The sequence below is a fragment of the Fusarium verticillioides genome, chromosome 5 (assembly GCF_000149555.1).
Source record: "Fusarium verticillioides 7600 chromosome 5, whole genome shotgun sequence".
In the NCBI taxonomy this organism is placed as follows: Eukaryota; Fungi; Ascomycota; class Sordariomycetes; order Hypocreales; family Nectriaceae; genus Fusarium; species Fusarium verticillioides.
In genome coordinates, this window is record NC_031679.1 from 593,019 (window position 1) to 617,017 (window position 23,999).

The 23,999-nt window shown below is 49.7% G+C and overlaps 10 protein-coding genes across 11 annotated transcripts; 3 read left to right on the forward strand and 7 right to left on the reverse strand.

The window, feature by feature from the left end:
* Positions 1-2,137: 2,137 nt before the first annotated feature.
* On the reverse strand, positions 2,138-2,955 carry FVEG_03220 (hypothetical protein; the record flags this gene model as incomplete). Its single annotated transcript, XM_018890831.1, has 2 exons — positions 2,138-2,739; positions 2,787-2,955. The coding sequence occupies 2 exons, from the start codon at positions 2,953-2,955 to the stop codon at positions 2,138-2,140; spliced, it is 771 nt and encodes a 256-aa protein (XP_018747222.1).
* Positions 2,956-3,694: 739 nt separating this feature from the next.
* On the reverse strand, positions 3,695-4,189 carry FVEG_03219 (hypothetical protein; the record flags this gene model as incomplete). The annotated part of the gene is made up of 1 exon (XM_018890830.1): positions 3,695-4,189. The coding sequence occupies one exon, from the start codon at positions 4,187-4,189 to the stop codon at positions 3,695-3,697; it is 495 nt and encodes a 164-aa protein (XP_018747221.1).
* Positions 4,190-6,448: 2,259 nt separating this feature from the next.
* On the reverse strand, positions 6,449-7,043 carry FVEG_03218 (hypothetical protein; the record flags this gene model as incomplete). Its single annotated transcript, XM_018890829.1, has 2 exons — positions 6,449-6,888; positions 6,953-7,043. The coding sequence occupies 2 exons, from the start codon at positions 7,041-7,043 to the stop codon at positions 6,449-6,451; spliced, it is 531 nt and encodes a 176-aa protein (XP_018747220.1).
* A 3,263-nt stretch (positions 7,044-10,306) lies between these two features.
* FVEG_03217 (hypothetical protein) lies at positions 10,307-14,910 on the reverse strand. Of its 2 annotated transcripts, XM_018890828.1 has the most exons (2): positions 12,679-14,910; positions 10,307-12,567 (listed from the first exon to the last, which is right to left on the reverse strand). In XM_018890828.1, the coding sequence occupies exons 1-2, from the start codon at positions 13,076-13,078 to the stop codon at positions 11,237-11,239; spliced, it is 1,731 nt and encodes a 576-aa protein (XP_018747219.1). In that variant the 5' UTR covers positions 13,079-14,910; the 3' UTR covers positions 10,307-11,236. The 2 variants fall into 2 exon arrangements, with proteins under 2 accessions (XP_018747219.1, XP_018747218.1); XM_018890827.1 differs by having other exon boundaries at positions 10,322-14,910.
* A 2,246-nt stretch (positions 14,911-17,156) lies between these two features.
* FVEG_15216 (hypothetical protein) lies at positions 17,157-17,516 on the forward strand (the record flags this gene model as incomplete). The annotated part of the gene is made up of 1 exon (XM_018904339.1): positions 17,157-17,516. The coding sequence occupies one exon, from the start codon at positions 17,157-17,159 to the stop codon at positions 17,514-17,516; it is 360 nt and encodes a 119-aa protein (XP_018747217.1).
* A 905-nt stretch (positions 17,517-18,421) lies between these two features.
* FVEG_03216 (hypothetical protein) lies at positions 18,422-18,664 on the forward strand (the record flags this gene model as incomplete). Its single annotated transcript, XM_018890826.1, has 1 exon — positions 18,422-18,664. One exon carries the CDS (start codon positions 18,422-18,424, stop codon positions 18,662-18,664), a length of 243 nt encoding a protein of 80 aa, XP_018747216.1.
* Positions 18,665-19,964: 1,300 nt separating this feature from the next.
* Positions 19,965-20,270, reverse strand: FVEG_15215 (hypothetical protein; the record flags this gene model as incomplete). The annotated part of the gene is made up of 1 exon (XM_018904338.1): positions 19,965-20,270. One exon carries the CDS (start codon positions 20,268-20,270, stop codon positions 19,965-19,967), a length of 306 nt encoding a protein of 101 aa, XP_018747215.1.
* Positions 20,271-20,713: 443 nt separating this feature from the next.
* Positions 20,714-21,022, reverse strand: FVEG_15214 (hypothetical protein; the record flags this gene model as incomplete). The annotated part of the gene is made up of 1 exon (XM_018904337.1): positions 20,714-21,022. The coding sequence occupies one exon, from the start codon at positions 21,020-21,022 to the stop codon at positions 20,714-20,716; it is 309 nt and encodes a 102-aa protein (XP_018747214.1).
* A 290-nt stretch (positions 21,023-21,312) lies between these two features.
* FVEG_03215 (hypothetical protein) lies at positions 21,313-21,576 on the reverse strand (the record flags this gene model as incomplete). The annotated part of the gene is made up of 1 exon (XM_018890825.1): positions 21,313-21,576. The coding sequence occupies one exon, from the start codon at positions 21,574-21,576 to the stop codon at positions 21,313-21,315; it is 264 nt and encodes an 87-aa protein (XP_018747213.1).
* Positions 21,577-23,788: 2,212 nt separating this feature from the next.
* Positions 23,789-23,938, forward strand: FVEG_15213 (hypothetical protein; the record flags this gene model as incomplete). The annotated part of the gene is made up of 1 exon (XM_018904336.1): positions 23,789-23,938. The coding sequence occupies one exon, from the start codon at positions 23,789-23,791 to the stop codon at positions 23,936-23,938; it is 150 nt and encodes a 49-aa protein (XP_018747212.1).
* Positions 23,939-23,999: the final 61 nt, after the last annotated feature.

The window sequence follows — 23,999 nt, forward strand, 5'->3', positions numbered from 1 at the left end:
TACGCAGGAATGTGTGTTATAAGTCACAGTTTGGACTTTGAGAAGTAAGTATCTACGAGTGAACAGTCACAAAGTCCATAGTCAAGTGGCAATATTTTATTGTTTATGTCTATTTAAGTGGTAAACCCAACTCTTTATTTATTATAGAGACAGTATTAATTGGTATGATAGTTATCGGGGCTAAGTTTGTTGGAGAGGATGGCCGGATCTCGTATTATTGCTGTATCTCACGGGCCATTTTAGAACAGGGAGGCCGTAATGCTTGATGGCAGTGGAGGAATGATAACATCATCTGATCCAAGCAGGTGTTTCTCCATGACCAATGTCTGGTCTCCAGCATCTGCGTTCGGGGTGTGGCAGGCCCGTAGGAGGGGAGAGGTCTTTCGAGCGACCTGACGGATCGACCCTCTTGTCTCACTCGCCGCGTTTTCGATCTTCGACTTCTTCGCGGGAGATCCTCGTCACCGACTTCGTTGCGCTTTCGCTTCCGGCTCTTCGAGATTGTGACCTCGACAGATCATCCAGAGTTCTATATAAGAGAAGTATTCCCCAACTCTGTGGCGGATGCACATTGTCGGAGGTGCTCAGCTCAGCTACATTGTTAAGGTGAGGATTGGCGGCAATAGTTTTCTCCTCATCAGCATTGTAGCCTTGGTATTCGTGTAGGTCGTACCGCTGTTGATAAGGTCCTCAACGAATGGGACTGCCGGATTGAGTGGCTGGTCTGCGTCGGTTGTGCCTCTGCTTCCAAGTGGCCTTGAACTGGCTGATGAACTGAACGTCATCAGAGTCTCAGAATCATCGGATGCCTCTTCCGGAGAGGAGGCAGTGCTATATATATGCATCTATATAGGTATAGGAGGCGGCAAGAATATAATTCTTCTCGCAGTGTGAACGGCCTTCGTAATCTCGAACATGTCTGAGGCTCAGTCTTCTGAGACTCAGACTGAGCCTGCCTGTCTAGGATGCTCCAGGTCGAAGCGCGGATTATCACTGCTCCTGAACATGCCTGGGGTCACAGGCCGATGGATATCGCTTTAAGATGTTGACATTCGCATTTGTCAGTCGATGTGCATGTCAGCATCCATATTATGGGAGACTTGAGAGATGAGATACTCATGTACTTTCATTTCTCTAAGTTCTCCACCTCTAATGCCTAGAGAGAACTTAGGACCATGATGTGGCCTCATCATTTGCACGCATTATCGTGTGCATGCAGCTTCTTGATATAGGCATTGCGGTTAGAACCGTCAATTCCACTAGGTATCGATGGCGAAGGAAATACAGTGGTACGCTCGCTATATAATATAGTCCTTTCGCATTGTTTCATTCGGGGTTTGATGGACTTGTCTCGATGTCTATCCTTGGTCCTATGAGTCGGCTTTGCCTGCTTTAGAGAGTCGTGATTCTCTTGGTTGTGCTATGAGCAGTAAGAGGCTTGGCTGGTGACCTCCGTGTTCGGTTCCAAGACCTCCAAGATTTGATGATACAGATGCAAACCTTGACCAGAAGTCGTCGTTGATCTCTTCTGCAGGAAGTTTATAGTGTTCGTTACTTTGAGAATTAGAGAAAGAATAATGAAGAATCTTCTGGCAAGTGAATTTGGAGATCAGCTGTTTGGGCTCGTTAAAATATATATATAAAGCATGCTTCTCCCACCAGTGATATAGGGGAAAATAATGTCTATCACCCAAATATGGATCAAGTTTCTGAGGCTTCGTGAGAAGTGTGAGTAGGTACTCTCAACTGAACATTGGCTCAGCAACCACTCTAAGGCATTGCCGAATACCATTCTTGACATGGCAATTGCTTCAAACCCTGACGGTAGGGAGATTGGTTCCGGGTTCCAGTCGTGCCGCCGCCCTAGTAGGCTTTGTACACGTTGAACGCAGTGTTTTTCGTAGTGCGAGTGAGAGTGGTGTTGAAGCTGGAGTATAAACGAATTACTTTTTTTAGCTGGTGCAGCGGAGTTGTCGCTGTCCTCGGTGTCCATGAGGTCATGAAGTCGGGAGCTTCAGATTTATCACACAGTATCTAATATCGCTTCCCCTGGCGGAGGCTTTTGTGGATGACTCGCCCCGCCTCGTATCATCATGCTTCAGCTCAATAAATCTGGGGGTTTGCCAGAATTGGAATCTCAGAGAGAGATTCTAACCTGCTTGTAAAGATACAGTCGGCTATGGCTTGAGTGAGATAGTTTTGACCACATTCTCTTTCTTCGAATTGGGAGGTCGCGGTAGATGATACCTTTGCTCTTTATGAACCAAGTTTGTTTTCTGTGCTTCCAGTGGGAGGTCCTTGCCTGCCATACCGATTGTCCGCTTCCCCTCCTCATATATGCTCCCCAGAGCCTCACTAGGAATGATGTGTGGAACTTGACGATTTCAAAATATCTCTTCTTGCCCAGTCTGGGCATGACATCGGCCTGCAAGGCCAGAGCCTTCTCTTTCATCTTCTTCTTGGGGTTGTCAGAAGCGGCTTTTGCGACGATCTTGTCAACAAAATCGATTAGATCTATGCCGCGGAGAGTGGGAAGATCCTCGATATAAGCTGCGCGATCGGGATCTCTAGCCAGTTGTTCAGCAGAGTCAAGAGAGGTGTTCTCGGCGGCAATCTGGTCCTCAGTGTGTATGTCGACTAGGCAATCGGTACCAGTTGCTTCGACATCGTAATATCCGCAAGGCGGGCAGACTCCATCTGCATATCGATTCGGTCTATCTTCCGACGGAGATTCAATCTCTGAACCAGCATCAGATACATCTTATGGCAGATATCATCTACAGCACCATAACATTCTTGAGGGCAGCGAAGCCATAAGAGGTGTATTAAGGCTGGGAAGCTGTCGTACTGGTATCCCATATCCGCGACAATGTGTGCTGTCGATTCCAGCCAAGTCTTATCTCTGGGTGTTGTGGTGAATGACTCGGCGCAGGAAAGGAAATCTGTGTTGATCATATCGATCTCGGTCTTTGGTTCGCGGTATTCGATCAGCGCGCCCAATGACTTGTTTCTCAAGCCTCATGAGCGATCTTGTATCAGGCCAGGCAGGCCATGCTTTCGCCAATTTGGATGTTTTGGCTCATCCTCGGCTAGGTATATAGGAATTAATAATGATATCCAAGTCGGATTTGAACTGGAACTGTGTTGATGAGCTTTTCGTGTTAATCAACTCTTCATGTCTAGAAATATTTGAAGGGCTTTGTGAACAGGTATGAACCAAACACCGGCAGATTTGGGCGCCAAGTCATCTCTGTACATGGTATGTATACTATAAATATAGAAGATACGTCCTCTCATGTTGCGGTCGAATATTATGAGGTAGTTTCTACTGAAAGAAGGAGTGGCAGGGCTACACCAAATGTTGGCTTCATCGAGAGCAGCAGCTGCTGGTTGTTCGGATTGTTTGTGGCCATGTTGGAGGATAGTAATTGGTGTTGTCGGTCTGAGTAGCTGCATATCGTATTAACTGCTGAAAGAGCTGCTTTGCCATGTGTCGAAAGGTCTTCGGGTGGTGGAGCTCTCCCTCGTTGTCGAACCTGGTGTCCGGCCAGCATGGCACGGAGATCCCCGAATTGACCAAGACCTCGTCATCTGCTCCTCGCTGGGATACTGCTCTACTACTGTGCTGGGCCCGACCTCCCCCTCCTCGATGTCGTTGGTGAAAACGTCGGGGTCGCTGTAATCTAACATTTAGTCAGGCTTTGACGAGCATGACGATAACCCATGTATCATCCTTTGTGGTCAGCCGAGTTGAATCGCCTTTCTTCCAACCCTTTGCATTGACCTTGAAGACATGGAACTCTTCCAGTCGTGTGACTTGGTCTCGGCCGCCTCGTTCTAGCGACGGAAGAGGTCGAGAACGGGCGGAAACCTCCGAAAATGCTTCTATTGAAAAGTTCAAGGGCAGAGGACCAATCGAATCTCTGCTGTTCTGCGACGTCTCACTTTGACGGTTCTTGCGCTGTGGCGCTGGCCAAGTCTTGACGTTAGCGGCGAAGAAAGCGTCACAATCGCATGCACCCCCATTGGTTATAGAGCTCCAGCTGGTTTCAATGACCACATCGTCATCATCGTCGGAGAGGTCGATGTGCTCAACGGTGGATGCAGCGGGATTCTTTCTGGGCCCTGCCTGAGGGGAGCAGCCAAGCTCGCAACTTGCCGCGACAGGTAGACACAATTGGTGTTCCATCTGGCATAAATAGTCTGGAGAACGAAAAAGAGAAGACCGATGCCTGCTAGGAATTCGCGAAACCCTAGTACAGCATTTGAAAGCCGTACCTTCTGATCCTTCAGTTACGAGTCGAAGTGGTAGAACTTCCCCTTCTTCCGGTCAAAGATGAAGGAGGTTCAGTGATTGTAATCTGCAAATCGAATACAACTAATTAGAAATCGGATCCCGAATAGCTTCCTTCGTATAGTCGTGGTGTCACGATAGCCAAGCCAGGGAAAACAGTCAACCTTGATATAGCCAGGGGGGGCTTTTCACAAGTGAGTAGAAGCTCATGTGTTGTTGTATATAGGACTTTAGGGAAAGCCATCATAGTAGGGGGCGGTTGATGGGTATTGGTTATCCTTGCTTTGACGTATCCAACTTCTAAGCAATGTTTTTCTTTTCCTCTCGTCGTATGTATAGTTTAGCTGCCATTGGTAATTAAGGGGTTGTCGAAGTAAAGACAACCTTGCTAGTGGACAAGAAGACGTGTCCTCAGGGACGAATCCGTCTGAGCGGCTGTATCCGTAAAAACCAATGTTTGGTGGGGAGAACCGCGCATCTCTGGGCGAGTAGTTCGAGACATCCTCGGGATCACGCCAACCGCACCTGGCTTGACCTGGGTTGGTGCCAGGACTAACCATTCAAGCCGGCCAAACTGGGTCGGGACAGGAGTCCGGTTGGACACAAAACCGGTATCCCTGGCATGGCCACCAACGTTCTCTCGAAGCAGGAAGACGGAATGGTACGACCAGTCGGTCTTAGATAGCCAGATGTTACTTGGTCCAGTGTTTTGGACTCAAGCCAAAGCCTGGGTTGCTCAATACTGAGAGTGTGGCATGGCTTGACTCTTGTGACTGTCAACGCCTTCGTCTTCGACGTGGCCGCATCGATGAAGCAACTTTGGTGGCTCCAGTGGCGTTTCCTGTCCGATTCGGGCTATCCCAAGATAGTATATTTCTCCAAGTTTAGATCTCGTTTGGTACTCCGAACACTTCATCCACGTACTCCTTGCAGTGGCTAGCTGGCCATCTATGCACGGGGGTCGTAGCGAAACGGAGACGTAATTGAGATCCGGTCTGGTCTCATGTTAGGGGAACTATACGACGTGAATATGAGGGATATATAAATGCTGTTGCAAGGCGCTGAGAAGTTCGATGACATTGTCCAGGTTGGCGACGGGAAGGTGAATATGTGATCTGTCCTGAATATTCAGGGCTAGCAAGCTATAAGTCTGATGGTTCAGACCATCGACAAACCATTCAGGGGGTTATTCATGTGGAATGAAGACATTATAGACCGGCAGGCTCGCGCACCTGTTGCGCAGCTCCTGTCGCTGTGAGCCCAGTTTGCAAAAATGCTTCGAGGTAACTTTTCGTTTATGAGTTTATCCCAGCTGCCAGGGAAATAGTCAAGCTAGCCAGTATCAAACAAAGAATTTGGCCCGAGGGCTTATTATATAGCTTACACGCTTCTAATGCTCCACGGCGTCACCGACTTAGGTTTGATGATAATTGATCTGAGGTGTCCCGGAGTTGACATAGTGGGCTGGCTATTAAGTGCGAGTTGCTCATTTCTCTTGGTGTGGTTTTCTAATAATTGCTTTTGTTCTTGCTTAACCTGAACCTTACAGTTCTGGTACTCTATAAAAGCGTAACTTTGCCTGTCTTACTGAGCGGAGAGACCTTTAAGCTCTACGGCAGCTAGTGTAAAGTTGGGATTGTAATATCTGGGGAATTTATAGTCCTTGTTAGTTGATTTAGACTTGTGACTAACTAGGTTCTGTGTGCGGTCCTGCCTAGCGAGAAGGGAGAAGAAGAACGCGATAGATTGATTGAAATCCTCTATTAAATGCCGTTTATCTATCATGACCTTCTCTATGTTCCTAGCGTTGACGGTTGATGGAAAACGCCGGTTATAGTCATTATCCTCGTAAGAGTCAGGCGGGACCTCAATTTTCTCCTAAGGGGTGACAAGCTCGAGTCGATCGGCCGGTAGGTCTTGGTGAGCGCGTTCGGATTCAAAACTAGTAGGCTGTCGATCTGGACAGATATCTGAGGACTCGATTCGTGTCCCATCATAAAAAATGAGAGATGGGAAATGCTGCCTAACCCTAGCCCTAAGGGATGTGGGAAATGATCGATATCATGAGTTCGTAGAACTCGGGGTTCTGCTTCTCATCTTCTCATCTTCTCGGCATAGTTTCGCTTCTAACTCTACCAATCGTCCTCGAGGGCTTCATGTACTGACTAGCCCTAACTCCTCGAAGTGAAGGTCAGGGGGTAAGAGGTCGACACCAGGATAGGTGACGGTGCCGTCAGGGAGAGTGAGCTTGGTGCGCATGGTGCGGCGTATGTGTATGAACTTGAATATAGGACGGACAACCCAGAGGGGCAGGTTTGACCCCCAGTGGTGCCTCTGCCCAGCGGCGCGGTATATGTCGGGATGTAACATCCAGGCAGGAGACTTGTCCTCAAGCCACAACTCCTTCAACTTGATAAGACCGGGAGGCGGGGATCTACCTATGAAGGTCGGATGAAAAATGCCGGGCGTGTTGCTGCCATCAGAACTGGATGGGATCATCTCGACCAGTAATCCAGGGGACTTGGCGAGCGGAACCAACGGCGAGGTGTCAATGTGGTGGATAACATGCAGGGTGGCAGATAGGATGTCAGCAACTGTAAACCGTCAGTGCACAGTTCGGGATAGCGGGAGCATAAACGGGCTGGATCAAAGACGTACCAGTGGTCTCGCAACAGTTGTTCTCCTTGTATGGGCCGTACTCCTCGTGATATATACCAGGGATATACCCTATCTTTTCGAAATCTGGCATTTGGACAATCCCAAGTACCCGCCATATGAGTAGTAGCGGAAAGATGAGATCGCGCGAGGAACTCGTCAGGGGGGTTCCGCTCACCTAGAGCAAATTTTTCCACTGGGAGGACCTCATGAGGCTATTGTAAACACCTCGCTGCTTACGTATGGCTTCCAACGAATAGCCCGGCTGTGCTTCATATAGGTGGTGGCCACAACGTGGAAATACATGATTGCAGATGGCCGGGAACAAGTGGGGAGGTATGGTCATGATTGAAGTAAGATGCTTGTTGTTGATGGTGGAGGAAGAAGAAAGAAGAAAAAAGATTAATACAGAAGAGTGGTAGTGGTTATGAAGTGGATGGTAGAAGTATTGAGTGTTGGGTTGATGAGAAGGGGAAAAAAAGGACTGTCCGGGGAAGAGGTATTGTAGAAGAATAGCCCCAGAGATGTTGGCCTTCCCCTCAGCAACCTTGTCAAGGTACTTGCCGAAGCGCTCAGCGTCGTTCTCGATGAATAGCTTGCTGCATCCGACACGCAAGATCACACTGAGTTGAACGTCGTGCCTCTGATAACCCCTACCACTCACGGCAGTAACAAATCGTCCGATGTTTTGAACGCATCCTGGCCCAATACTTTCGGCCTTGTCTGCTTCGGACTGGTGTTGACCCCAGTCGTCGTATGCTTTCGTCTGCATGTACGTGTGCAATCCGAAACTTTCTGGGTTATCGGGGAACCAGAGAATTTATGTAGCCAAGATCTTTGTATAAATGTCTGCGGTAACTGAGCGATTCCTAAACTCATCGCAATTATTACAACAGGGTTGCTCTGTGAAGCAGAAGACGCTCACGTAGTCGGGATACCGAGGGAGAGTCAAGTCCATCTGCGCCGACTACTCCTGCATAGTACGTCAGTCTACCACCCTAGTGGGCAACATCGTCAAAGCGAATATCATGCTTTCCGCCTCTGGGATAGATCATCGGGTACAAGGCCGTCATCTCTGCCCATCTCAACGTGGAACCTTGGATAAGAGAATCTCCAAGATCTATAGTTTCAAAAGAGCCTGTTCCGCGTGTCACAAGGCTCTTGTTCAGCCCTGATAGCAGCTCGAGAAGGATCAAGAATAATAGCGGCCGTTTGGAATCGAGCGCCTCTCGAGATAATGCCTGACAGCACGTTTCTCCCGAGGGGTGCCAGGGGTCGTCGCCATCGGCATCCCACTGACATGCTGGCGGTATTTCTGAGCGAGGAACATGAGGTACAAGACCAGACCAGCAATACAACCCTCTCTCACAGCCTTTTGTTGCAAGGGAATATCTGACGCCCATTGTTAGTCCACACCACTGAAACCTTTGGCAGACTTACACATAAAAATGTTGAACTCTGTACGAGGCCTGTCGTACTGATACACGAAGGCTCAGGTGGTGAAGAAGGCGCCGTTGTCCTGCGGCCTCCCCCCTGCTTTGCAATTCACTCAGTGTGTTCCTGTGTTTCCGCATCCCTAGGGGTTCAATAGTAAGTATCACACGTAGAAGTGGCAGGTTTTGGTGCGCTTACTGTCTGATCTGAACACTACGTATGCCCTGAACATGATGAGAAACTCGTTCTCTGCAACCAGGCAGAGATGGAAAACCCCCAACAGCTCGTTGGACTTTAAGCGGGTGCCCGTGGTGGCAGAACAGCAACTACTCAGCGCTCCGGACAGGGTACCGTTCAGATGGCTATGAGCATTGACGAGTCGAGACGCCAAAAGGGCGCTTGAAGTTTCCCGGGGCGTCAGTCGGTTCTGTTCCATAACGCATAGCCCCAAGACATAACTGCAAAGCCTTTTGGGCCATATCCTTTATACCTTTGACGAGTTTTGATTCGCCAAGGGGTCATGAACAGATCACCACAGAGGCGGCGACTCCCAGGCTTTGCTTATCTATCAATCAGTTAGACTTGTTGTTTGGAGCAGGGAAGAGTTTGATGTGCTTACATAGTGATGGTATTGCCTCGTGGGTGAAGTCACCCCTAGCCTTGATTTCTCCGATTATGCCCTCGAGATCGGCGCGCGGCAGGGGGATGGCTGGGCGGTCCTCGATATTTAGAGGCCGCCGAGGCTTATGCTTATCGCAAATGATCGAAAGGAACGTGCCAGGAAGGCCCCAGATTAAAAGTCTGCGACATTGTTGTCATCAGAGGACATCTATATCCTTCAGTCAGTAGGTTGGCTTCAAGGTAACATGGGAAAGGACCATGTGAGAGTGATCACCTTTCCAAAGACGATGGCTGGGACTTCTGTAAGAGTAGAGACTGGACAGAAACGTATAGTATAATATATAAAAGGGAATGGGTGTGAGTAGCATGTAGGCGTTCTACTATAGAGTTGAGTAAGACAGTTGAGAAAGTTCAAGTCTTTATCGTTCTCAAGAGCCCTATTTATACTTTTTCCAGCCCAGTTTGCATCTAGGAAGCATCTCTACAATCTCTGATCATCACATCATTCACATCACCACCAACCTCCAACATCGCCAAACTCCAAATATGGCCATCACCAAGCATCACCACCAAGCATACATCACCAAATCCAAACCTCATCTTCCCAATCCCCCCAAACTCCAAAAAGGTTGTCAAACCCTCTCCCTCCCTAACAAGGATCCTCCCTCCACGCGTCCGCAGTCTAAATAAAGCACACATCCCCGATGCACATACCCGTCTTCAATCTCACACAACCTCACCACCAAGACACATACTTACAAACCAAACATGAATGAAAAACCCCTCACGGAAACCCGCATCACAGTGAAACGCCAGATCTGCTGTCAAAACCACGGCTCATCCTTCCCTTCCCCGACGCCATGAAACGAAACAAAAGCCCCCCCCTTCCTGCGTAACACCCTCCGTACAACTCTGGCGTTCAAACACTCTTTTTGCCAAATAAATTGTTTAGAATAAAAAAAGCTGCATCTAGTGTCGTCACCACTCCAAACTGAACCATCCAATAAGGAACGTGAAAGAATCGTGTTTCTTTTTTGGCTAAACTCGTGTTTTGCTGGATGAGAGGGGGGGAACAGCTTGTGGAGGGTCGCGTCGTGCCGCGCTATGGTATCACGACGTCTCTAGAAGCAGTCTAGAGTAGAGTAGAGTGCTTACCCGACTGAAAAGAGACGATTCGATTGATGGATTTGTTTGTGCCTCTTCGCTTGGACGACCCGTGTTCGGACCACAGCTCCAAGGCATATTCCACGACATGGCCTGTCAGTCACAGCTGAGACACACACTCACGTACGCAAGATGGGCGGATGGTTATTTTAATTCTTTTTTATTATTCTTTTTTGCTTTGCTTCACTCTCATCTCCTCGTCACCAAGGTTTTCATACCAAGGCCGGAGAGCTGTCCAAGTTTTGACAGCCATTAATATCGTCCCCTCACCCTCCGCCAGTTTCCAAACCAGATACGCCAAATAAGTAATGCAATGCCTCCATGATACATACATACACACGATTGTACACACTCATCCCCTCTTGTGACATGTTCTCCCTTGATTTCAAATCCATCAAATCAACCCATTACTTGCTTGCTTGCGTCTGCAATGTCCGGGGATAAATGGTTGTAGTGTGCGCTGTGCTGTCTTGTGTTTGTGCATTGCATCCTTGTGTCAGGTTGCCAATGTCGTGCACTCCAGTTTCATGGCGGGGAAGGCAAAAATGGAAAAAGTAAAAAAAAGGCAAATCCAACTCCTGCAAGCTAGAGCTGCGGTACATCGCCCTGTCCTGTTCTGCTCTGCTCACTGTTCTTTGTTTTTGTACCCCAGGTCCAAATCCAGGTCCCGTCTAAACTTTTTCGTTCTTCTCGATTCGCTTTGCTTTTCGAATATCCAGATTTCCCTCTGTTCAACGCCCCGCACTTCCCATTATGTACACTTCTAAACAATAAACAATAATGTGCAAGCCTCCTCCCCCACGGAGAAGGCCAAGGCCGTATGTTGTGCCGTCGTGGCTATATCGGGATCGATGTCCCAAAAAATGAAAAAAGGAATGACATGAGTCGGGGTATCTCTGTAATAAATAGTGCAAAATAGGACATGAAAGAAGTAGAAACGCCAGCAACCCCATGATAGCTGGCTTTATCATCCAACGACTTCTAGTTTACTCTAGTCGTCATCGTCGTGGCAGTCATTAAATTGGTCGTTGATCCCGTAGTCCAGTTCGTGTTTGCTGGAGGGGACCATTATTTTCGCAGGCCGACTTTGCCTGCGAGGTTCTTCCAGAATCGTGCTCCCTTGCGCTCTTCGCTGTGCGTCCGTAGCATCACCTCGTCTCGTTGCATGGGTCCTACAATGTCTTCGTCGCCCCGGGAGGGGAACTTGCCATCCGCATCCACCAGTCGGGGAATCGCGCTGGGCAGTCCATCCTCAAGGCGCTTCCATTGCATATCAGCAAAGAGATCGTCCATAGGAGGTGGTCGACCAAGGATAGAACCGCCGCTATTGGCTCGTGATCGTCCGCGGCCACGGCTGCGGCTTCGTGAGGCGCTTGTCGAACCAGGAGCAGAACTGGTAGCTTGCACAATCTCCGACATGAGTCCGTCATGGATTGACCTCCACCGCCTCTCAATGTCGGCCCATTTGGCCTCAGTAAGAGCGTAGATCTTGCTGGTTTCGCCGTAGTTCTCGCCAGTGCGCACCAAGTGCTTGGTGTAGTTACATCGTGCTGCGTCCCAGTCGTTGCGCAACTGCTGAAGGGCCTCCATGTTCACAGTCTCGGGTTGATAAGGCTGCGGTGTGATGGTGAAGTTGGCGTGACCAAGGCGATCTGACCACTCATCGTGCTCCTGCAGGATCGAAGGGAGAGGGATTGGAACCTCAGGACTGTTGGAACCAAATCGGAAGGACGACACTGAAGGCTTTGTGCTCAGAGAAGGTCTAGGGAACTGTGTTGCAGAAGGGACCGGTGATGGTACTTCGGTAGTCGCAGATGGTGGTGCAATGGTTGGCGACTGTAGAGGTGACTCAGGCGGTGGGCCGCTCAATGGGCTGGTCATCAGAGGAGGTAGTAAAGGTGTGGTAGCCAGTCCTCGTTCTCGCTCAAGGTCGGCTTGCTCAACAAGGGCCTGCGCCTTCTCAATGTCGATGGGCGCAGGAAGGTTGATGCTCTCGGTGCTGCCATAATAGGATACTGCCGGAGTGGGAAGTCCAGTATTTTCCAACACGCGCTCCTGTCCAGGCCGGCTGGGTGCAGACATGGACGACGATCGACTAGAAGGACCTCCAGATAGCACAACGCTCTCCAAGCTGAGTTCGGTACTAGGTGAGAGCATTGGGTTGCCCCTGCGGGTGTTCGGGTTCCAGCGCGTGAGACTAGGGAAACGGGCACCAATTCGTGAGGTTAGCCCAGCAAAGGGTGACTCGCTGCCGGATCGCTTCTTGCGGGATCGCTCGTCCACGGGGGTGTCACCGTCACTCAAGAAACCCATGTCGTAGTCGATATCATAGTCGCGGACGATGTCTCCATGGAACATGACATCTTCGGAACTATTTCGGGGCTCACACAGGTTGTCGCCTACACGGGAAAGGTATGGGTTAGTAACTCGACAATCATCAAGACGAAGACGGCAGGCCAAGCACGAATTCCCGGAAGATACGACAGCCTGGCCAGGCGGACAAGACATACACAAACAGTCGTAGAGACTAAACTGGTCCGAAGGGGCAAGACTATAACGGTTGGTGCTCTCTGTGTTGTCTGTGGTGCTGTGTTCGGGTTCTAGAGGCTCTTCTTGAACGTCGGGCAATGACCGCATTGGGGGTTTTGTGTGGACCGATTGAGTGGGCGATACAGGAGTGTCGTTCAATTGCGGTGGCAGATCGAGAGAAGAAGTCGAGCTCGACATTCGAAAGTGACCCTTTCCAGGGGAGAAAGTCGGGGTGATTGGAGAGGTGATGTCGGAGGAGGACGAGTTTGTTGTGTAGTAGATGTAGGAGAGGTCGGTCTCGGGGCTAACTTGTTGTACCTCCCACTTACGGCGCTCCTCTAACAACTGCGGGAGAAGCAGCGGCTTGAGCCTTGGCGACATGATGTCGGCCTGGACGGTCGAGGCCGTAATGATTGCGAAGTTGTCGTTAAAGACGAACGACTGCGTTTCCTGTCTATCGATGTTGTTGTTGTTTTTTGTTTTGGTGTTGGGAGGGGAAAGAAAAACAGAAGAACAAGAAGGAAAACAAGAAAGTTGGAGGGATGCCTCGGGAGGTGGATGTTGATAGAGGCAGTGACACAGCAGCCAAGTTGGGTTAGCCTGGTGTAGTCTTTTTGGGAGCTAAGGTAGTGGGAGTCTGTTCTGTCGGGCCAAGTGGCGGCGGATCCGGGGACCGGGGGTGTTTCTCTCTTGTCTTTTTTTTTTCCTTAGGTTCCCACTGAGAACTGAGACCGGGGTGAAGGAGGGAGGGTATGGATGTGGATGGGTGAAAGTGGGCGGGCAGGTGAACGAACAAGACAAGGGTGTAGAAAGCCAAAGCAAGGCGGGTCTTGATCAAGCCCAAGCCTGAACAGACTCTCTTGGCCTCCACTGTCTCTCTCTGTCTCCCTCTAGTTCTCCTCTCACAACTTTTTTCTCTTCTCTTGCGTCCAAAAAATGGTGGGGTACCGTTGGGTAGGAGTCAACGAGGAGACGGTTCCCGACGGTGGATTTTTTTTCCTGCTCCAAGTGGGCTGTGTCCGGCAGAGACTGGACTACCTCCTCTCTAGCTCTGGGGCGGGGACTGACTCTCTCTGGTGGTTGACCCTCTGACTCTTGTTTTCTTGTTGATGTTTGGGGTGGTTGAAAAAAACAAACCAACTCTGGTTGCCGGTTGCTTTTTTGGCTTTAGCTCGTCGTTTCAGACGTCCTGGTTGGCTGTCCTCGTGAGGGCGGGTGTGTGACTCGTAACAAGTGATATCGATGTTTGGCTGTATCAGATTGTATTCAATGACGACAGACGAGTCGGCAAATGTTATGTGTTTGCATCAAACAAGGAGTCGACGAGGGAAAAAGAAGAAATTATCCGGGCATGACGAGTTGTTTATTTAGTATCTATCAAAAAAGGTGGGAGGAGGTTTATGCATGGGGTGATTGACTGCTGATGAGTTCTCGGACGTCTGTCTGTCTCTCTGTGTTTGCGAGCGACTCTTGATCATCTGTCTGGGCGGCGGCTGGGCAGGGCTGGGACCACTTCGCGGGTAGAGCACAGCACAGCGCAGCAGAGCACAGCACAGCACAGAGCAATGACAGGGCCTTGCGGGTGAAGTCAGTGGATGTAACTGAGAACAAGCGCTCGGTCGTCCACGTGTTATTGAACCGAGGATTGGGCGCGACTACATATCAAGTGTTGGTCATCCGTCCGTCTACTCAGAACCGCGGCTGTATGTATCTCTAATGTGATAAGGTGTTATCACGGTGTCGTACTCTTATGTATAAAATATGCGTATGTAATGTAATGTCATGTCATGTAATGTGTCTACAGGTGGTGGAGGGTGAGTTGATACCGTGCGGTGGACTTGATGACCGGTGAGGTGGCTCTCATCTTCGGTACAGACTCATTCCGTCGTGCCCTCTCCTTCAACAATCCCTCTCCAGCTGCATAATGGAGTCTGTAATGACAGGCGGTGATGGATTAACTCTACCCGACGTTGCGTTCTCAACATGCAGTGCAGTCGTATACCTCTTGTCCGACTGACTGCAGGGATGAAAAGGTTGGCTGACGTTCAGGCTCTGGGGCACGGAAGCGGGGGAACAGCAGCCCTGACGAAACGCTGCTGTGCTTCCTCTTCTCTTCTCGCGGCTGGTGGTTAATTGTTTCTTCTGCTGCAACCCTTGACAAGGGTTCGGTCTGTGACGTGGGAAAATTAAGGTGATGAGGAGATGAATACAGGGAATTCACTGGTTCAGAGGACTGGCAGCTGTTCAGAAACCTGCTTGTCCTGCTGTGAGACCGTACAGCAGCTTACAGTGGACGCTTATTCTACAGCATGATTTTTCTTACAGAGGGCTTCAGGGAAGTGGGGCCTTGTTTCCGCGGTGGACTTCCAGTGGGGGGCGAGGTTGGGTCAAAAGCCTGAGCAAGGAGGTTGAATGAAACAGTAAGGGCTTACAGTGGCTGGGGTTTATTCAGAGCGAGAGAGTCACGATGCGCAGGGGGAATAATGAGGCTGTCTGTTTGTGTTGTTTACATGATCGACACAAACGGCAACCCGAAACAATCACATTGATACTGACGTTATAACTTAGACAGACGAAACAATATGGATAGCTGCAGAGCATGCACGGGGCACAAAGAGCCTAAGCTTGACCTAAGCTTGAGTCAAACGCAAACGCAAACTGCAATAGCAGGACCGTACGAACGATATTCGATTGGGGGGAACCGCATGGACCCTGAAAGCGACAACAAACCAGAGCAGAGCCAGCCAGCTAAACAGCCAGTATCCATCCATCCATGACCGAGAGACTTTGAGCTGGTTACAGGGGTCTTCCCTTCGAACAATTGCTAATTGATGACGGTGCAAAAGTCAATTCAGAGTTTGTGTTTGTTCATAAGCACTTTATACACAAACATAACCTTTTTATTGTTATTTATGCAACGCACAATCACAATCAGTTTTTATGCTTCTGTGGCTCAAACGTTGGAAACCCGTTTTGTGTAACTCCCGAATTGGCAAGAACAGGAATGCATTCCCTGGAAGTCAAGCAGAGCTCCCAGCTTTGCTTTCACATGGAAGCGATAGCTCTAGCTTCCCTCTCCTGCCATTGGATGTAAAGATCATCACTCCTCAAGATTTTTTAGGTTTGTTTGCTTTACCCGCATTCCAAATCATTGACCTCATTATCTTTGGCGATCACGTTTCTTTTTTCTTTTTTGCTAGCAATCCATAATTCGAAAGCTCAAACTTTGAACTCCATATTGTTCTCATTCTCTCCAGAATCTCCTCATTGAAGCTTTCGTACCGCATAGGCTTGGACCCAGCTCTTCCAAAGTCTGGCTACCTGTCAGCCAGGGCTCTCAATAGGCGATGGAAATCAAGAAGCCGGTGACATGGGTTTAACAGCTCAGATGGGAAAGGTTTGGAGGAGTCAGCAGGGGGTACGTAGCCTTCCACTGAAGCATCGTATCTGGGCTGGCACCGCCTCTCTGGGTCGGCCTCGATTCTGCCATGGCCATTCCATTCCATCCTTGCCCCGGATTCTCATGGGATCAGAGTTGGGAAGACCGGACTTGCGGTATGGTAATTCCAGTTGGCTTTGGACTTCACCGTTATCTCTGACTCTAGGCTCTCGCTAGACGGCGACTTGCGCTGTCTGTTGTGGGAACCCCGCGGCTTCTATCCATGATGGCCATTGCAAGCGGAAACCCAGCCCGAGCATTTCTCTACCGAGCTTCCAATTTTCGGTCTTTGATCCCGCCACCAATAAACTCAAACCAGAACCAGCAACCGAATTGTGCCAAACCGTTGACCGAAGCCGCTGACGGCACAACTCGACTCTACAGTATGCGCGAAAAAAGCAACGCCTTCTGTCTATTTTTCCATGGCACCGGTTGAATAAACTTGTTGAGCTCTGTCTCTCTGGCCATGCAATATTACGTCGTTGTTCACAGCTTCAATGGTAGAAGCCATTCTTGTCGATCATTTCCCTTTGAGATAGATACCGAGTGTTGGTCTTGTTTCCGCGAAACAACTGGGTCTTCCGTTTCCCCGTGCCCGTGCTCGCTCGCTGTGTTTTCCAGCTCATGACTTGGGCCTCAACTGACCGTTTGGCTGAGTTGACCGCCTACAAGTCAACTACCGGTCAAGTTCCACCGGCGGGCCGCTTTCGTCAGAGCGAGGATGGATGTTTCCGATTCAATTGATTTGCTTCTTTTCAATGGATGCCAGAGAGTCATTCATAGTCGCCTTGTTCGAGGCCATTGAGTCGTTCCGCGCCCCTCCAAAAGACCGCGTTCTCGCCTAGTGGTTGGTCCTCGTCTTCCTTCAAGATCCTTGACAGCATTCAAGATGGAGTGACACATCGAGTGAATGCATCGAGATACATTGACACAATACGGAGGTACAGTCGAACCCGCGATTATTCAACCTTGCCATTGACAAACAAGGCCTTCCATGTCTTTTCATTTCTCTGCTTTGTCATGTCATGTCATATCTTCGAAGGGGCCTTTGCATCCTGTCGCGCGACAGACTCGTGGCCAACGGGGCACACCTACCCATCGCGGCATAGCGTCCGCAGTCCAAGCTTCCCAGCGGAAGGGAAGCGACGCCGATGGTGCGCCGGGATCCCATGGAAGAACATGGAAGTCCTCTCTAGCCTCGCCGGCGGGTCTGCGTGGCTGCAAAGCTTGACACCGAGAGGCTGCCAAAGCCACGCCAACCTGCACCGGCGTCCAACGCTCCGGGAACAGTTGTTTGATGAAAAGCTTAACCCTCAACTGCTCATTTTACTTGTCTCCAGTCATTTTGTTTGTGACTGTGTCGATCTACCAGGTCCCTAACCAGTCGTCTTTCATCGGTCAACATCGCGATCCCCAAGTGTTGATCGCCTGGGGAATAGGCAAGCAATTCGTGGAGAGCGTCGGAGAATTACAAACCTCCTCGTGTTCAAGCAACTACATGCCCCATCAGCATGAATTTACACGTCCTGAAAGCATCACCGTTCTCGGATGAATACACCGATTGCATCCTCTTTTACTTTACCGGCCAGCACGCAAGATGCGACTAGTGATACGTACTGCCAGTTGTCGGCGTGTGTTGCCAGATCCTCCAGCAGCCACGATGACCCTGAGCCCCGGGTTGAAGCCCTGTTGCATTAGCCTCACCACGGTGCCTGGGCCGACATTGGAAGGAAGTCTCTTGGAGGCTGACCGTTTTATCCGCGGAAGCTCTCAAGGATTCCGCCCTTGCGCTTGTGTTCCTTGTCGTTGGGACCTTTTAATCTGGATGGACATGGGTGCTGAGAGGCTCCAATTCAAGGCTTTACAACAGTCACACAATGATTTCCATTGTTGATGGGTTCAGACCTGCCGGTTTTGCTCGCTTGCATTTTGACATTGATAACGATTGCGCCATGGTGAACAAAGTTACAATCCAACACCGAGACTCTAGCTTCGTGGTATGGGCATGGGAGCTATAATGCGCGAATTGCTGTGATGCCCCAGTCCCCGTCCCAGTGGCGCTACTATTGAGTCTTATTGAACTCCAGAAGACATCGCTTAGAAGTGCCTGCTTGAGTTTACACTTGGAAATTCGTTGAGCTGTCAGATACGCAGGAAGACGGAAGGGTCTAGAGGGTCTATGTTGAGAGGATGCAGGAAGCTCGGCTTGACAGAACCTTCTTTGAAGAGCTAGTTGCTCGTCCGGTGCCGGAGTTCCATATCTCGTCGCTATTCCAAAGCCGATCATGTGGCTGAGGGCCTTGATGAAGGAACAAGTTCATTCTGAGGATCTCTTGAGGCACGCCATTGAGGCACTCTTTCAGCCAATGGCGAGCTCTATCTTGACGGTCAATGTCCCCGAGTTGAAGTCAACAACTCTATCACACTCCGGATGCAACTCGGAATCTTCAAAGTTCTCGATCCATGTTCGCACGAACTCAATTCAGCAGAGAGAGATTCCGACCCCTCCACCATCTTTCAACTGCTAGGGCTTGAGAGTCCCATTCGAGGCATAATTAATTGCGCCGAAGTTGCTTGCTTCTGCTCTCATGGCTGATAAAAGTCTTCGTTAGCTAGGGCTTGTTGATTGGTTGACCACTCCCGTTTAGGCCCCTTGCAGCAGGACCTTTGCTATGATCCGCAGAATGTTGATGCCTTGGTCGCAAGGCAGAACCAGCATCTTGATGATTGCGACGATCCCTCACCAACAAGGAAAGAAGCTTAACCAAGGCTGCGGGTGCGGGTGCGGGTGCGGGTGCCTGAGTGCAAAGAGCTTCAGCATGAATCCACCAGATGCCGTCATTGTCATCATGATCAACATCATCTCTTGGAATTTAGTCTCTTTGCCAAATTGAACACTTCGCGGGGCTTTTTACAAATTGGTGCAAAACTCGTGGCCAGGATGAAATGGCAGCAGAGTTTGCGACGCCAGGACGCCTACATACTGGTGTCGGACCCTCCAATTGAACTTGTGGGCGCCACACTACACCTGCACCCTCTTTACTAACCGTCAAAACACCGCGGTTATGACGAGATTCTAATCAAGATAACAATTGAAGCACGGGCTCCAATGTCAATGTGTAAGCCCACGAATTACCTTGACCTTAACGTGGACGTTATGACTGTGTGGCCTCTTTGTTGAGAACAGAGTTCAGCCATGGTGTAAGAATCAGCATCGGGAATGACACACGGGCCGCCTATACCGTTGTGTCTCACGGCACTCCAACGGCTGCGGCTGCAATGGCTTGCATTCCATCTAACTCAATGCTACTTTCACAACAGCATAATGCGAGTGCATATGTGATTGCCAATTCATGAAAATGCTGAATGAAATCGTACGAGAACAGAGCCGAGCAACTGCACACTGTGTGACACTCAACATGTTCTCCGATATCATTAACAATTGAGATTTGTTGAAGCATGTGAGTATGCAGCGATCTCTCGATGTAGCCAGGTCTCAAGCCACCAAGATCGCTCACATCTGTTCCTGGTGGCGATACTAGTGCTCTTCCCAAGAAAACTCGATTGGGCAATGGCCTCAAATTCTTTCAGTGTGGGTTACATCGTCCGTCAACGTCGTTAATCGCGATGTCACCCACAAAAGGCACATCTGTGAGTTTACAGCACAAAGTCTGCCAGTCAGAGCCTGCGAGACGCTCCAAAATGCTGGGAAATATGCATGAGCCTCATGAATTGTTGAAGGCTTCGTCTACTGCAGCCAATCGCGACTCTATCGCTTACAACTTTGAGGTAACGTCGTTGAGGCTATTTCGGCTCGTAAGATGCACGTCACGATCCGAGCGGAATCACTTGGATTGTTTTCCCCGAAAGGCTTGACCGTTGCATCAAGCGCAGTGTATGCTTAGAAGCCATGTGCTTGAAGTCGGCCGAGTCGTGAAGCATCCATCTGCAGTAACGCCAAAACATCATCGCCAACTCGGCCTCAGACAGAATATGGAATAGATTGGCGTCAAGCTGAACCACAATTGGACCAACCAAGGCCACAAGTTGTGGCCCTTTCAGGAACAGAGGAGAACAACGCTGACGACAATTTGTGTGCCTTGGGTGCTTGGCCAGAAGATTCCCACATGCCATCTCCACCAGGCTTACAGGATCAGAATTTTCAGTCTTGCCTTTCTTTTTCCGTCATCATGAAAAGAGCAGAGTCTTCCGCCGGCCCCACGCCGCGTCCTTTTTGTCCCTCTTGGCTGCTCTCTGAGAAACGGCTCCGAGTGTCTCCGTGAGAAAGTGCATCGCTCAGAAGAGAACTGATAACGTGACGGTAATCTGCTATGTATCGTGGGGGAACGTCAGCGGGAAGGGAAATCGGTCGATATGCAGGCCGATAGAAGGGGTTCCCTTGCATCCACACGCGGCGGTTGGAAGTTGGATGGAAGCAGACTCGACTGCAGGATGTAAGCTTTTGAATTGCTTATTGCATATTAACTCCAGCTGTTATGGTTCACTGAATGGGTTGCAACGGACCACTCAGAAGCAAACCAGTTGATTTCAGCGGCCGCAGGGAGAGGAATAATGTCTCAACTCTGATGGAAAAGGCTTTCAACGGTGGCTGTTTGACTTTTTTCTGCTTCACAGCCTTCACTCGAATTTGCCCTGGCTATACCTAAAGAGGGACGCGGCCATCGGGCATAGGGTCCGGAGGCTTTTGGTGTGTCTCGTTCCTGACGATCACGACAAGGGTTCGTTGTGTGGCCGTGTGTGTGCGTGCTTCTCGTGCGGCTGACTTTAGGACTGGGACATGGCATTGAGGCACGACTAATCCTTCTGCGGCGCCGACGCGATGCACATGTCGGTCTCTGCTTCTGCTTAGCAAGAATTCTGCTCATAAGCACGGATATTTGATGCTCGGGATATTCGGCATTTCAGGTCTGGATGCACGAGGTTGTCATTGACTTGCTCTCAGGATCCTGCGCAACGCCATTGGGCACTTACTGAAGGCACTTTTTTTGCCTGCCCTGAACACAATGTAGTTGCAGTTGCAGTTTGGCTTGTGCTGACTGCGAATCGTCTGACCTTTGCAGTGCCTGTGATAACGCAGGACTGACTTGTACAACGCAGTCAGTCGTTCCTCACGCCAGCGGGATACCACTTCATCCCGCCCATCAAATCGTCCGAACTAGTTACTTGGTGACCTGTTTCTGTCATTTGAGTGAAACAACTTCGCCTCGGTAAGGCACGTGGTGTCGCGGATCCTGCTGGTTGAACTGGCATGGATACCAGAGTACTCTGGGACGGAACTCAAGGGTACCAAGTCCATTTTCGTTTCCAGGGCTGAGTTCTTGCTGCTCGTGTTGAGCTGTCGTTGAGTATAGGTTAAGGAGCCTACAGAAGACTGGCTACGGTCAACAAATCTGAAGCCTGCATGACTGACTGATACCATCACCAGCTCTACAATTTCTCTTCATTTGCTCTTGCTCTGCTTTATTTTATTTGCCAATTCAGATGAACATAAAGGCAATCTTCACTAAGGCGTCTACGCCGGTGGTCGCAAGGAGGAAAGTGTTGAGCGAGGCAAACATGCGTTTTGGTCAGAGCTTGAGAGGGCTCATACCATTGGCGATCTGCACGCTATAGGGTACATCAGCCAAAATGTCTATACGGTGGAAGTGAACTTGTAGGCGTCTACAATAGTGACAAGCCAAATTCATCGGCAATGCAAGGCTGACACGCGGAATCGTTGAAAGATTCGGGCTCTTCGCTCAAGGCATCGTTGTCGCTGCGTTGTCGAAACGAGAAGCGCTGATAAATCCCTGCCATTACATGGCAGCTGACTTCACCGCTGCTGCATTGTTGCTTTTTTGCCTTTTCTTTCCCTTGCTTTATTGTACTGTACCTTGCTGGTTCACTCAAAAAGAAAGTATCTTTCTCCCCCGCCCTGTTCACCATTCAATTTAACGCGCCGTGTGGCGGCTGCTCATTCGTCCAGATCCTGATCCCGTGGTCGAGGCTGTCACAATCAATGAGTTGTATCGCGCGCGCGTGTGGGGGAGGAAACTGTCTCCCTCTCATTTAGCCACGATAATGCATTTTCCCCACGAGGCTGCCAAGTTCAATGGTATTTCCAATGCTGCGTTGGCCTCGGGGCCGCTGTGTAGCTAGGCCTCACCGGTTTCTGGGGTAGAGTTGTTCTGGCCTCGCTGCTGTAGGAGATATCACACTTGGTCCATCCAATCAGTTTCGCGGGATGAGTATGCGGAATTAATTACCGCTTGGGGTACAGTAGAACGAGGCCTTATTGTGGCGAGAGGGAATGGGATGGGATGTCATGTCGGGGGAGGTAAGTCGACGTGTCTATATGCCTCAATTAATGTGTTGTTGATCATTGAGGGCATGCAGAGGTGTTGTGATGCTGGTTGATGTACCCGTATTGAGAAGCTGGACCGGGAGATGGCGCGTTGCAGGACACAGGTGTTTGTCGGCGTTATTCGGAAGAGAGGGTTCAATGTCATTTGATGGATGCATTCGGGTGTATGTACTGGCTTCATCTGTAGGCAGACTCACTTGTAGGTTTTGTTGACGTTGTCGTAGATTATATGTCCATTTGAAGGAGAGCTTGAAAGCTTTCAAGCCATTCAATCTTGGAGAATATTAGAGGTAAAGATGTAAGTCCCATGAATTCAATTCCCATAAAGGCAAGGATGTGTGCGTCGAGTGTCTGTCTGATCCTGTCGAACTGATGTGATTCACGTGGCTGAGTTTGAGTGTTGCATGTCCGCGACGATGTGTAAGGTTTAGGGTAGGCAAGATTAGCTGCTTGTCCTTTAGAGTACCATGCTGTACGTTTCCCAGTCATGTTTTCGTGCTGTAGATACTGTATTGGTCTCAGGTGTTGTGAATAACATCGATAAATGATATAAAGTCCTAGAAAACTGGTTGTGAATGTTGTTCTTGAAGTCTGCTGTGCTGATGCTGCTGGCATGACGATCACGTCTTGAAGAACTTGAGCTTGGGTGATATTCATTCCACGAGCAACAGCAAAATGAATGTGATGAACTTGAAAAACACTCTATACCTATAAAACAAATGTCTGAGTAAACTACTCGCTTCAAGGGACTGTTCAGGGTAAAATGTATTGTCAGTTCTTGGAGCTACCGGGTAGTCGAGTTGACAAACTGAATCCATCGCTTCACTAGAAGAGGATCTGAAGGGACCACGGACAAGAACTTCATATTGGAAGATCACCGAGTTTTCAATCCTGAGTTGATGGTAGAGATGGCACATCGTGGAGTTGACTGGTAGTGATGTATCAAGAACCTCCATCGTGGATATCGCTCGAGACAAACGCGCAATACTCACTTGAGATAACAGACATGGCCAGTCGCGGCGATAAGCGACACAAGAAGCAAGGTGTTCCAATTGATGCCGTTCGAAAAGGCGTCAAACGGAAAATGCAATAGGTGAGGCAGTGAATCTGCTCGCGATGTCTTCGAACCAGGAATCACCTACGCACTCATCAACTGTCGTCCAAAAGAGTCTCGACCGACATAAACAGTGACGACGAGGCTTGATCCAGGGTAGTATTCACTCTTCAGCTGTCGTCTATCTCCAACTCCCAACAAATCACCATCTCTGGAGCTGACAACCTCCGGACGATGTCCTCCGCGACATCGGCAATCGGCCCCACGCCGGAGGTTACACCCGGGATCGACAAAATCCATGACCGAGCCTCATCATCCAAGCAAATGCTGCACGTCAAAACAGGGTACGAGCATCTCACCAACAAGGTCAGATCAGGACGCTAACCAAGGCCCGTTTGTGTCACTTGCGGAACCGTGACGTGGAGGTTGCATTTAGCACAAGCTG

What these genes read in the sequence shown, in the direction of transcription:
- FVEG_03217 (XM_018890827.1), bottom strand. Translation starts at nt 13,078, where the DNA reads ATGTCGCCAAGGCTCAAGCCGCTGCTTCTCCCGCAGTTGTTAGAGGAG.